This window comes from Melospiza melodia, chromosome 14, assembly GCF_035770615.1.
Source record: "Melospiza melodia melodia isolate bMelMel2 chromosome 14, bMelMel2.pri, whole genome shotgun sequence".
Classification (NCBI taxonomy): Eukaryota; Metazoa; Chordata; class Aves; order Passeriformes; family Passerellidae; genus Melospiza; species Melospiza melodia.
The window spans coordinates 17968976-17982206 of record NC_086207.1 but is presented as its reverse complement, the minus strand read 5'-3'; the positions used below and the strand labels follow the sequence as shown (position 1 = coordinate 17982206).

Here is a 13231-nt window from a genome sequence, read left to right as displayed (position 1 = left end):
ATGTAAAATAATATATATATTAAGTATTTATATTAAGTATCTATATATATATATAAAGTATATATACTTAATCTTCACCTATCTGAAACATTACCAAAATTCAAAACTTGGCTGAACCAACTAAGAATTTCTACTTGTGAGTTATGGATTTACACACAGAAAAAAAGTGAATTATTCAAAGCCCAAATGGAAGAGCAGAAGGAACAAAGGGTGCTTTATCTCTCTGCCCCTGTCTGCACTGTGTTTTGTGGGTTTAGGTGGTACTGGCCATGCCCCAGTGGGTCCAGTGGGAATTTTGGATCGTGCAAAGGCTTTGTTGCCGTATTAGAGCCCGGGCTGGTTAGGCCGTGTGTAATTGGAGTTGGGTCAGTGCGATTTGGCTCTGCTGGCCCTGCCCCAGCAGCGGTGGAGAAGCGGAGCCGCTGTTGGCACTGCACGCCGGGGCTGACCCAACCTCCTGATTGCTTCAGCTGGAGATTCACGCTGTTCACGTAATTTTAAGATGATTTTCTTGGCTCTGGTTGCGCTGCAAGGAGCAGCAGCCGCCTCCCCAGCCCTGTCCTGCTCCCCCTGTGCAGAGCGGGCTCTGGAATCCCAACTCAGGTCCCAGCCTTGCCCGGGCTCTTGTCTGCTGTGGGCCAAAGGAAAATTCATTCCTGGGAGCCTCCTGCACGCCGGAGCTCTGCTCGCTGTCCCAGCCCCCGTGTTGTGGCTGAGAACCATCTGGAGTAAATCAAATGAAATAAAACCTCTATTAACTGAACCTTAAATATCCCGAGCTCGCCGTTATCACGGTCAAGCACCCTGACATCGCAAAAAGCCTCTTTGCTCGGTACGAATCTCTGTCTCCCGCGTTTCCTCAGCGTTGTCACTGCCCTCGGGAAGGGACACTGAGGTAATTCCATCCTGAATTATTCCGCAGCAAAACTGGGGATGTTGACCAAAGTTAAACCACTAGCAGGATCGGGGTCCGGCTACAAACCAAACCCTTAAATCCTAAAAGCGTCGCTGGGCATCGTGGTCTTGTTAGCAGCACTTTCAAAAAAACGAAAACAAGCGGTAAAAAAAAAAATTAAATTTATTTGTCTATAGAATAACCGAGATTTTTGCAGATGAGGAGCAATGGGGAGCTACTGTCCAAGGAGAATTTCAGTGGAATGAATCCGGGTTGGGCAGTCAGAGGAAAATGCGAATTTTTAATAAAAGTCAATCTTGTACATGGCACAAAATGCCTTCTAACAGACCACAGAAAAACCTTCCCTGAAGTGCTTCTTCCCCAAAATCTCTGCAAGCAGCCCCCTCAGAGTTGCAGACTTTAAATTTTTTTATATATCTTTGAGTCTACAAATGAAGTTGCTTAAAATGTATTTTGTAAGTGTATAAGCAAAGGTAATTCTTATATTAGAATGAGGTTTATTTTCCAGGGAAAATTAAGTAAACAAGGCAGTGTTGGATATTTCTAACCACCTTACACGTGTAGAAAGATGGAAAGTTTTATTAACAAGGATGGAGGAGTTGGAGCTTCTTCTCCTCTCTGATTTCTGAGAGTCTGTGCTAAATAAATCTGTTTAAAAAGCCACATGGATTTAATTTCATCATTTTCTAAACGAGCATCTTTCCACCATCTGTTACATTCTGAAGTATGATTTATTCTGCTTGTTTTAGCTCTCCGTGCAAACACATTTATACACACAAATAAAAAATCGGTGCCCTGCTTAAAAGGACCTGGAAGCCACGCAATGGCCAGAGGAATTAGGAGCATCCGAATAAATTCCCCACCCTGCGGACCGTGGGGGTGACGCCGATGGCATCCCCTCCTGGGCTAATATCAGCTCGAAATGCAACCGGAGGAATTGCGAGCGCCCTGAAAGAACCCTGAACGTAATTAAATAAAAGGGAAATAGAAAAAAATTCCCTGTAACCTTGGAGGGCAGGCTGGAATCCGGGGTGGAATGCGCTCCCCACTCGCGCTCCACGCCGTGGGTGAGAGCGCAGCGATGGAAAAATCGCGTTAGGGCTGAGGATTTTTCGCTGTCCGCGGATTCCTGCGGGGATCCCCGCGGCTTTGGCAGCCCTGAGCCCACGGGCAGCACGGCCGGACGGGGATGCGGGGGCAGCGCTGGGTGTCCCTGCCTGCAGCTCCGAGCATCGCATCCCGGCCGGAGCATCAGAGCTCAGCCGAGCCCCCGACGGCTGCAGAGCCGCTCCCCGCCTTCGTTCCACCGCGTAAAAATCGCTAAACTCCTCAATCTCACCTCAACATTTTTTTTTTCAGAAGAGAAAAAAATACGAAAAATTTAATTTTCTTTGAAGAAATGGGGTTCGAGAAGTAGAGAAATCAGCCGGCTGATCTCACGGAGTCTGGCACCCTCGCCATCAATTTGTACCAAGTCTGAGCCCGTAACTCAAAAGCTGTTTATTGATCGGTTTATTACAGCGCCCGGGATAATAAAAAAGGGATGGGAAATTACGGGAGACAAACGGCACTCGCGAAGCTGCGATCGTTCAGGGGCTCGGGAGAGATTTGGAAAATAAAAAGCTGAATAGGAAAAAAATAACTGACAGAAGAGAATTGGAATTGTGGAATTGCATCCAGCGTTGGACACATCTCCACACCGCGAATGCGCCATATAAATAACAGGATTTTTATAGGAGCTGCCTTTGGGCACGGGACGATTCCGTGTGTTTCGCGTGTCCCTCATTCCCTCTGCATTTCCAAGACTGATGGAAGGCAGAGAGCGAAATACTGACAAAACGAATCTATCTGAAAATTGATAAATAAAAATAAAACGCGCCCGTGAAAATAAATCTCTCCACTTGTTTGTGCGGGAATGTGGGGACACTCTGGGAATAACCGGGTGCTCCAATCTAAGCCAAACCGGGAGCTCTGAGTCTCTCCCTCTGCACACACACATCATTTCCCCGGCCGAGATGAATCACGTTGGTTTATTCATCGCCCAGACAGGCAGGGAGGTGTGTGCGATTATTGGGAATCCCTGAAACAAGTTCGATGGAAATCGTTTGCAAACAGACAGACAGACAGAGTCTGGGGGAGAGCAGGAAAAAAAACCAAAAAAGTTTTAAGGACATGGATAGTATTTTTTTCCTTTATGTGCCTCGTAAAAATTAACTAATTAATTAATTAATTAATTAATGTCACCCCTGACGTTCTCCGTCTCTGGCAGTCTCGGGGCTGCCCCTCTGCTTGTCGGTGCATGGGGAACAGGGCGGGACGGTGGCACCGGGGCCAAACCCCAAAGTATTTTGCCCAAATCTTTTCCAGTGGTGGATTTGGAAGGTCCTGCAGGTGCCCGGGGGTTCTCTCGGCTGGGCCCGATCCTGCCCTTTGAGGGGAGCGGTTTTTGGGGGTTCCTGGCCTCCAGGACACAGCGGGACCCTCCGGGGTGCGGGCTCGCAGGGCGACCCCAAAATCCCGCATTTCTCATGAGCCAGGGGCCGTGCATCACCTCCGAAATCCCCATCTCCGTGGGTCCTCTTGACCGCGAGTTCTCTGCGTGTAAATTTAACCTCTCTACCAGCGCTTTCCTCCCTCGAACCTTCCCCTTGTGTTTATTTAAAAAGTCATTACCTTGGAGGGGGTGAAAAAAAAAATTTGTTTTCAATCCTTAAGGGCAAAACTGTTAATTGCTTTGAGCGGGGAGACGTCTGATCTCTCGCGGCTATCCCCTGCCTCTTGCCAAGCAGAACAAATATCTGCTGCTAAATCAAATACCTGCGCAGAGAGAGGCAGAGGAGCGCAAGCCCAGGGCGGGTGCGACGGGAGCGTTGTGCAACCAAGGAGAGGATGGCACCGGAGCGGTCACTGGGACGTGGCCGGGTGACACAGGGGACAATTACAACGCGTGGTTGCACTCGGTGGGCTCGGCTCCATCGCTCCCCGAGCCCCCGGGAGACCCCGGCCCTGTGCGGGACGCGTCCCCGGAGGATGCTCGGGGAGGGTCCCCTCGGAGCTGGCAGCCAAAAGGGCTTCGGGATGCAGAGGTGGATCCAGATGGAGGCGTCGGGATCCAGCCCTGATCCCTCGGAAGCTCTGATGTTCAGCTCGCTTTAATTCCTCTCTAGCGTCTGGAGATAAACGCGCGTTACTGTGAATGCAACGCCTTGCTCTTGGCTCCGGGTCTCGTCTGGGGCAAGGCGATGAAACCATAATCTCCCAGCCTCTGACGCATCAAACCTTCCCTCGGTGTACACCTCGTTTCGGGGCAAAACTTGATGCACACTCTGATTCCATTTTCCTGCCTTTCTTTCTCCGCTCAAATCGGGAGCCTCATCTTCCTCCCCTGAAGGATGTCCTCACGCCAGCCCCGCGGCGGGACCTTAAAAAAATAACAAACTAAAAACCCTTCCCGTCTCTAGAAAACGGATTATTAACCAAATCGATCATAAAAGGAGGGGAATTGCCCGTGAGGTTTTCCCTCCCGGAGAACAAACTCTGTCCGCACCGCCCGCGGGCGTTCTGTCCTCCCGAGGGGTCTGTGAGGGGCGGGGGCCGGTGCTGTGCGGGGATGGGGACCCGGGACATCATTCGTGTAGTGATCCCCGTGAGTTCCCTCCTGATTTACACCGCTGAGGGCAGGAGGGGGTGTCGCGCAGCCCCTTCCCCAATCCAGCATCCCGGTTATCCCGGCATCCCGGTTATCCCAGCATCCCGGTTATCCCAGCACCCCGGTTATCCCGCGGCGGGGATGCTGCTCCGGCTCCGTGGATCCCGGAGCGAGGATGCTGCGGCTCTGCCCGCCCGCCCGACCCCTCCCTCCGCCTCCGGGCTGGGCAAAGCGGGGCGGGGGTGGGCTGGGGGGCAGCCTGGAGCCCGGGGGAGCACAGGGGGAGGCGCAGGGGGAGGCGGAGCTGCCCGGGACGGGCCCTCGCTGCTGCTGCCGCTGCTGCCGCTGGAGCTGGAGCCGGTCAAACTGCGCAGCCACTTCCCCCAGGAGCTTCCCTTTCATCTCCCCGCTCCTGGCGCCTGCAGAACAGCCTCGGTTTGTCTGCAGCGTCTCTCTTCCCCCTGCGCTCCCTCCCTCCCCGCCCCGCTCCAGCTGAGAGCCCCGGGAGCCCCGAGCCCGCCCCGGCTCTCGGCGCTGATGCTGCGGGAGGGCGGGGGACAGGCGCAGGGCCGGGGGGGCCGGGGGCTTGCTGGGCATCCCTGGGACCCGACCGTGCCCTGTGAATTCGAGGGGCTGCCCCCAGAATCGGCCCGGTCCCGCTTGGGGTCCCAGCGGGGCCACAAAGGGGGAGCCCGGAGTAGGGGAAAGCCCCCAGACCCCCGTGGTTTCCTCGGGATGGGAGAATCCCCTGCCAGGCTGAGGCTGGGCGGCTGCTCTGGGATCCTGGAGAGGGGGCAAAGCTTTAATTCCCTGAAATTTCTCTCTCCGAGCCCGTCTCGGCGAGGTTTCCGTGCGGACACTCGGTACCGTGCGGGGCTTCGGCCCCTGGTGTTTCACTGACAGCAGGAGGATGAAGGAGAGGAGGGGTGAGAGAGAAGAGAAATCTCCAAATCCAGCCTTTAGACAGAAAATGCTCCAATTTCGCGATGGGCTGAGGCTGAAGGGGGAAATCACATGAACAAACCCTGCCATGCTTTGCTGTCCCAGGCGCCCCTTGGCACCCAAAATTCATCCGGACCAGGCTGGGTGAGCCAACCTGTGCTCACAGCACCGACAGCTGCTTGTCCCTTGCTCCCTTTCCCTCCGGCCTCCCGAGGGATGGCAGCGCACGGAGCCTCTCCAAGCCCACCGGGGCCGCATCCTGGGGACAGAACCCGCACCAAGGGACGTGCCCGGTGTCACCGTGACCCCGAGGAGCTGCGGCTCCCCAGGCGCCCTTCCAGCGGGCATCGCCCGTGGGGCGCGGTGCGATTATCGGCGGCGTTTCCAGCAGCCCCACAATGGCTTTCCACGGGCGCTGCATTGTCCCCGGCACGCCGGCATTGTTCCTGCGTGCCCATCAATTCTCATTTACTTGTCACGGTGCAGGAAGCATGGAGAAGGGAAAGGAGGGGGGAGAAGAGGGACAAACTCAACCCCGCTGCAGCAGCTGAGCTTTGCAAGGCCGGGGCTGCTGCCTGTGAGTGTTTCCCAGCAAAGAGATGGATTTTGTGGGGAGGGAGAAGTGGCAAAATGGGGGGAGCGAGAGCTGGGGAGACAGAGTTTGTGGCATTATTTTCATCCTCGGATGAGGATGAAAATATTTTCAGACCCCTCCGGATCGGGGCTCTGCCTGCTGAAACGTTGCAGCCAGGCCGGCTGCAGTGATGCAGAAGAAAGCATCGCTTCTCCTGGCAGGTCTTTAATCCTTAACCCATCGAGGTGTGCAGTAACACGGGCAGCAATCAGTAATGAGTGTGCAAACCCTGCTATTAATTAGCGCCGGGGCTGATGAGTGGGGTTTTGTAACACGGCTCCTCGCACTCGTCCTCCCACGCTCCTTCCCACTCGGCCATCCCGTGCCCCGCTCCCAATTTGCTCTCCCCGGCACCCGGCGCGATCTTATCGGGGCTGGGGCCGCTCGCTGCTCGGTGCTGAGCAGTGGGGAGGGATGAGCAGGGCCCTGAGGGGTCGGGAGCAGCCCTGGGCCTTGAAAAAGAGAGGTTTGTTTAATATATGTACAGAAAATAATAGGGATAAGTGGTTCTGTATCCTTTGAGTCCCCTTGGCTTTGGGACAGAGCAGTGCCCCCAGCACAGGGCGCTCCCTGCACCCCATCCTCGAGCCGGGAACTCGCGATTTACTGGGCTGGGGACTTCCAAGGCTTCTCCATGAGCTGGCAGGGAAATCAGGAGTCCAAATCGAGCAAAAGATGAGCTGGTTAAACCCTCCGTGTTTAATAGAAGGGATATATCCGAACTTTCGTGGTCAGAGCCCTGCAGGACCGAGCAGCTTCGAGCTGCCCCTGAATTCGGGGGTTTGGAACAGAAGTTGTGCCTGTCCCATTCTCAGTGGTTTTAGTGACTCTAAAAACGGCCCTCACTTCTAAATTGTGACACCAAAACAGCTCCAAACCCTGCGCACCCCGGACGTTAAAAAAACAAAAGAAAACAAAACCAACAAAAACAAACTAACTAAGCACCTGAGAAAGTTGCGGGCGCAGCATGAAATAACGCCCGGCGCAATATTAAAATAATTATGAAAAGAACAATATGTATTCGCTTTTATCCGCGCTGTAATTATAAAAGCTTTTTAAAGGACACTCTTTATTCATACCACTGGTAGGAAGTCAAAAAGTGAGAGAATCGCTTTCATAGTGCTGGTTTGATATGACTTTTAATTAAGGGCTGCGTGCCCCTAATTTATTAAAGCTCATCTTTTCATCACGTGTATAATTGACGCTGAAGAAAAAAAAATAATAATAATTACAGATCTAACCTCTTCAGAGTGGTTTTGCTCGACTTGGGTCCTGCTGCCGTGGAAACGCAAACAAGAAACAAATAAATTGGATTAAAAAAACAGCGGCGCGCGTTTCTCTGGGGGTCTGCTTCATCCCGAATCCCGAATCCAGAATCCCTAATCCCGCATCCCGAATCACACATCCCGAATCCAGAATCCCGAATCCCACATCCCGAATCCCGCATCCCCAGACCCCGCTCCTCCGGGAAAGGGACGCGTTTTGGGGAGATAGAAGGAACGGGGGGACAGACCCCGCTCCGGGAGGGTCGGAGGATGGGGATGAGCCCGGGGGTGCCGCGATGAGCCCGGGGAGCCCCGGGATGAGCCGAGCCGGCGGCGAGGGGCGGGGAGGGGGAGGCATAGCCGCGTTCCTCTGAAGTTCCCTCTTCGCCTCATCATCAGCCTTAATTATTTTTATTTTTTTTCCCCTGGCTCTGCTGTGATTACAGCCCTGCACGGCTCCTCGGCGGGCCGCCCGTGTCATTAACCCCGTGTCATTAATTGGGACCGGGAGAAGGGGGGGGGGGGGGCGGCCCGGGAACTCCCCGCGAGCGGCGCCGGCTGGGCCCGCCCCCTTCGCCGCGTTCAGCCAATAGGAGCCGGCCGTGCCCTACGTCACCGCTCACGGCGGGCGCTGATTGGGCGGCGGGGCGGCTCCCCCGCTCGGGCAAGGAGGACAGCGGCGGGGAGCCCCAGAGGGGGAAAAGGGGGGCGGCCGGGCCCGCTCGCCGCACTCCGGGCAGCGCCAGCTCCGCGCACCGCCATGGCTTCCCCGCACAAGGCCAAGGACGTCTTCTCCTCGGACGAGGAGGGCGCGGCGGCCGGCGCCGAGGAGCACCACAAAGTGAAGGTGTCGAGCCTGCCGTTCAGCGTGGAAGCGCTCATGTCCGACAAGAAGCCGCCGCCGCCCCCCAAGGAGCCGCCGCTGCCCGCGGCCGGCGGCAGCGCGGACGGGGCGGCCGTGGGCACCTCCAGGAACCTGCTGCTGGCGGGCCACGGCTCCCGCGACGCGCACAGCCCGCCCGGGGCGCTTACAAAACCCTTCGACACCGCCTCGGTGAAGTCGGAGAACTCGGAGGACGGCTCGTCCTGGATCCCTCAGGAGGCCGGCAGATATTCCCCGCCGCCAAGTGAGTGCTCCGGGGCCGGGCGGGATGCGCGGCACATAGATCCTGTATCTTATATCCTATGTTCCCATCCAAGGGCTCCAGGCCCGGCTGGATGGGGCCCTGAGCAAGCCGGTCTAGGGGAAAGTGTCGCTGCCGATGGAAGGAGGTGATTTTAAGGTCCTTTCCAATATTTTCCTAAAATATTCTGCTTTTCCGCTATGCTTTTATAGGTATTCATACGTGTGTCATAGTCCCATTTGTTACATATTTATTATTATATATTGATACTATTATGTATTTATAGAGTTAAATGTTTCTATACATCACTACACGGATGTATATGAACACAGACCGCTTTCAAAGCCTTAAAAAGATCAGAAATCACCAGGGACCAGCTCCTGTCCCGACTCGCACCCCCCTGGCAGCCACTCAGTCCATTTGTGTTCTCCCGTTGCGACAGCGCTGCGATTTCTCCCTGCGCCTTTCTCCCGCCCGCGGTGCGCTGCCATCTCTCAGACTCGGGAATTGTCCCTTCCAGCGCTGGGCTGTCCCTCCATCCCTGGCTCCGGAGCGTGTCCAAGCCCCCCGCACCGTTCCCAACCCCTTTGTGCCCCATCCCGGTCCCTCCCGATGCCGTCCCCGCCTCAGGGACGCGCGGCGCGGAGGTGACAAATCACAGCCGAAACCCCCCTGGCAGCCCGAGCCGCCTTTCGCTTTCGGAGCCATCCCTTATAAAATAAAGAGCGGGGGAAATATCGCTTTTTAGGAATGAAAAGCCTCCGAACATCCTTCAGAGAAGGGGAAGGAGCATCCCGGCCGTGCCGCACACCTGTACAGGGTTTATCCGCTCTGCTCTGCGCATCCCAAACTTTCCTGCTGGAAATTAAATACTCTGCTTTATTTAACTTAGAGACTTTACAGGCGTGAACTGTCTCGCGGAATTTACTCCTCAGTCTAATATTGCGAGAGGAAAGTTTAGTGTTGTTACAGCTTTCCTTATTAATTTTTTTTAACAATAATTTCGATTTGGCTTTCATCCATTTCCTTTCTTGTATGATAAACCCGAATTAATTTGATTTCTGTCGTGCTGGGAGAGGGCAGGAGGAAGGCATTCCCTGTGTAGCTCCGGTTTTTAATTTTCATGTACCCTCAAATGTGCTGGAAAAAACTTAGAAAAAACTGTGTGCCCTTACTTGGACCCCTTCTCTAAATCTGCCCAAATCCCCAGACGCAGACACGGAATAATAATCTCCCTCTATATTTTTTTTTTCCCCTTCGAAATTCCTCTTCTTTCTCTTTGAAAATTGTTTGTTCTCGGGATCGGCAAGAGAGTTTTGTGTAGGACTTGGGTAACTGGGAGTTCCCGCGACTTCAGAGGGATTTGGGGAGAAAACTGAGGATCAGGGAGGGGAAGGTCCTTCGGCCTCGACTCTTTCCCTCATTTCCCAAAACCCCTGTCCATGGAGAGCTCTGACATTAAAAAAAGCCCCCGATTTATTATTATTAATATTAATATTACTGGTGGGATGAGCTGGGGGAAAAGCTGGAAAAGCTCGAGTTTTGAGGAACACGGAGAGGGAACCCTCTCCAAACTATGGGTTCTTTTGTCCGATATTGGCCAGAAAAAGGAGGATAAAGATTAAAAAAAAAACAAACAGCAAAACAAATCAGTGAGAGGAAACAAATCAGTTTGGGGACTGGCACGGGATAAACGCAATTCCCGGACCCTGCTGTTCCCAGAGCCCGGCAGCCCCTTGGGCTGTGTCCTGGAGGGAATATTCCCTGGGATTTCATGGAATATTCCCCGGGATTTCATGGAATATTCCCGGGATTTCATGGAATATTCCCGGGATTTCATGGAAAAGCACATTTCTGTTCTGTGCACAGCCTGAGCCGGGTCAGGCTCAGCCCAGGGCTGGGGAAGGCGCTGGGACAGGGAGCCACGGGCACCCCAAAATCTGCCCCTGTCCTGGGATGGCTTCACTTTGGGAAGAGAAAGGAATTGGGTTTAAAACTAGCGTGGAACAGCGTGGGGAGAGGCAGGGAGTCAGGGTCGCTGTAGTTTTATTTAATGCAATTTTAGAAGTGAATCAGCTGTCACGGTGAGCACCTGGATTATTAAAATGCCCTGGTAGGATCATAGGCCGTATTTGAAAGTTGTTCCCTAGAGGAGCTTTGTTTTTTCTTTGTTTTCAGTATTTCAGTAGTTTGCATTCTAGAGGAAGAGCAATAAGAGAAGTTTAACTTTTTCTGCTGCGTTTTCTCCCTCTTCTTTCTGAACTTTTGAACAATTCCCTCGTGGGATTTTTAAAATTACATTATATGTGCTTGAACAGCTTTAAAAAAAAATGAAAGAAAAGCAAAACGAGTACAGAAAACCCAAAGTGCAAATCCTGATAAGTGCTTGAAGCAGACACCACCACAATGTGAACCAAATTCAGCAGCCTGGGTGTCACTGCTGTGTCCAGCCAGGGTGACTTGTCCTGTGCCCCAGAGTGAGCAAATCACAGCCAATTTACCGAGCTTTTGAAGTCAGCCGCCAGCTTTTTAGTTATTCTTTAGATTGCAAAATTATTAGCGAAGTGCTAAATTCATCTAAAGGCAAGTCAGCTCTCTGCCATCCCGGGAATATTGCCTAACCTGGCTGGGGTTTAAGGCAGGCACAATAGGTGGTGGATTTTCTGACTTTTATTTGCTACAAAATGCTGAAGTTTTGTCTGGGTTTTGGTTTATTTTTTAATTGGCAAATGTTATAAAAGCTGCATGTTGAATTAAAAGAGCGCTGCTTTCTTTTTTGAGCTTGTGGGTTTTTATACTGGTTGATAATCAGAAAACACACACTCAAAATCAAAATTAATAAGCAGAGGAAAAACTTGATTTAAAAGAAAATAATAGCAAGAAAAAATGTCCAGTTAGCAAAACCACAAAAACTGTCAGACCTTCTTCAGCTGTCACTTGTTGCACTTGGTGGGGAAACCCTGAGCAGGGCTGGGCTCTCCTTTTGCCCTGCTGTCCTTTTGGGAATCTCCTGCTTTCGTGGTGTTTGTGCTTTCCTGGAGCTGTGCAGCAGCCCAGGCTGTTGGTTTGTGTGCTCCAGACCCCTGTTAAGTGACCTGTGAATTCCCTGCGCCCTTTGAAATCACTGAGCCAAAATTTCCCCTTCCATCAGCCGAAGCGCTGTGAATCAGGAGAAGATTTCCAGATCCCCTTTGGCCAAGGACGCCATGTTTGGAGGGGACACCCAGCAGAGCTTTGGGGTGTCCCTGCTGCTGTGCTAACCCCTGTCCCTTCCTTGCAGGACACCTGAGCCCCACTGCCTGCACCCTGAGGAAGCACAAGACCAACAGGAAGCCCCGCACGCCGTTCACCACCTCGCAGCTGCTGGCTCTGGAGCGCAAGTTCCGCCAGAAGCAGTACCTGTCCATCGCCGAGAGGGCCGAGTTCTCCAGCTCCCTCAACCTCACAGAGACCCAGGTCAAAATCTGGTTCCAGAACCGGAGGGCCAAGGCCAAGAGACTGCAGGAGGCCGAGCTGGAGAAGCTCAAAATGGCAGCCAAGCCCATGTTGCCCTCGGGGTTCAGCCTCCCTTTCCCCATCAACTCCCCCATCCAGGCTGCCTCGCTGTACGGCACATCCTACCCTTTTCACAGACCTGTGCTCCCCATCCCGCCCGTTGGACTCTACGCCACCCCCGTTGGATACAGCATGTACCACTTATCCTAAGAAGATCCGACAGACAAAGCCTCAGACAGACAGACAGACAGACAGACTTCCTGGTGGATCCTGTCCAGCCCTGAGAAGGCAGAACCCCAACCAGTGCTGGCCGTTCCTTCTGCACGCTTCTATCTGGCATCCTGAGTTGTTCTGGGAGTTTGCTACGGGTTGGGCGTCTCCTGAGAGTGCTCTGAGCACTCAGAGTCTGATCCTCAAAGCAAAAAAAAAACCAAAAAAAACCAAAAAAAAGCATAAAAATCAACAAAAAAAATTTATTTGTGAGTAAATGTAGGGGTTTTATCCAGTGCAAGTAAAACTAGGTTAAAAAAGAGTGGGTGAAAAAGCGAATTTATTATATGGAGGCAGAAATTCCCCGACACCTTCCCGGCGGGGCCCAATGGGTTTAAAAAGAGAGGGGTGAGTGCCCTTGAGCCATGCTCTAAGTTACCATCCCCTCACCTGGGGGCAGGGGGGAGGGAAATAAAAAGGTCTAATCGAAGTTTTGTTGTTTGGTTCGTTCTTTTGAAGACAGCAGAGCCCGTAGCTAGAGACGTGTAAATAGAAACTAGAGCCGGTAGAGTCTCAGTGGAGTTCAGAGCCAGCAAATTCCTGCATTTCTGGGGGGAGGGAAAAGTTTGGCATCCCGAACCTCGGCGAGATGAGCAGCAGGGCCCCTAAATGTAGAGCCCAGCTTTGCCCAGCGTGGCTCCTGTGATGCCTTTCTGTGTATAAATAGCTTCAGCCTTTGTAAAGCACTGGCAGGGGAGGTGAAGAGCGAGGGAGGGCTCTTAGGCAGGCTGGTTTTTATCTCTTCCTATTGGCATGCTTGGAAACTTTTGGCTGCAGCCAGGTAATCTTGGCTCTGCAATGCTCTCGGAAAAGCAGGAGAGAGGGGAGAAAGACGTGGGTTGTTCCCAGAAAGGATTGTCGAATCTTTCCGGGGGATGTTATGGGGTTTTTATGATTTGTGTTTGCCACAGCCTGTGTTGAAGAGAAGAACCCCGC

General features: G+C 52.9%; 1 protein-coding gene across 1 annotated transcript; it reads left to right on the top strand.

The window, feature by feature from the left end:
• The first annotated feature begins 8139 nt into the window (after positions 1-8139).
• Positions 8140-12725, top strand: MSX2 (msh homeobox 2). The gene is made up of 2 exons (XM_063169032.1): positions 8140-8533; positions 11811-12725. Exons 1-2 carry the CDS (start codon positions 8167-8169, stop codon positions 12233-12235), a joined length of 792 nt encoding a protein of 263 aa, XP_063025102.1. The 5' UTR covers positions 8140-8166; the 3' UTR covers positions 12236-12725.
• Positions 12726-13231: the final 506 nt, after the last annotated feature.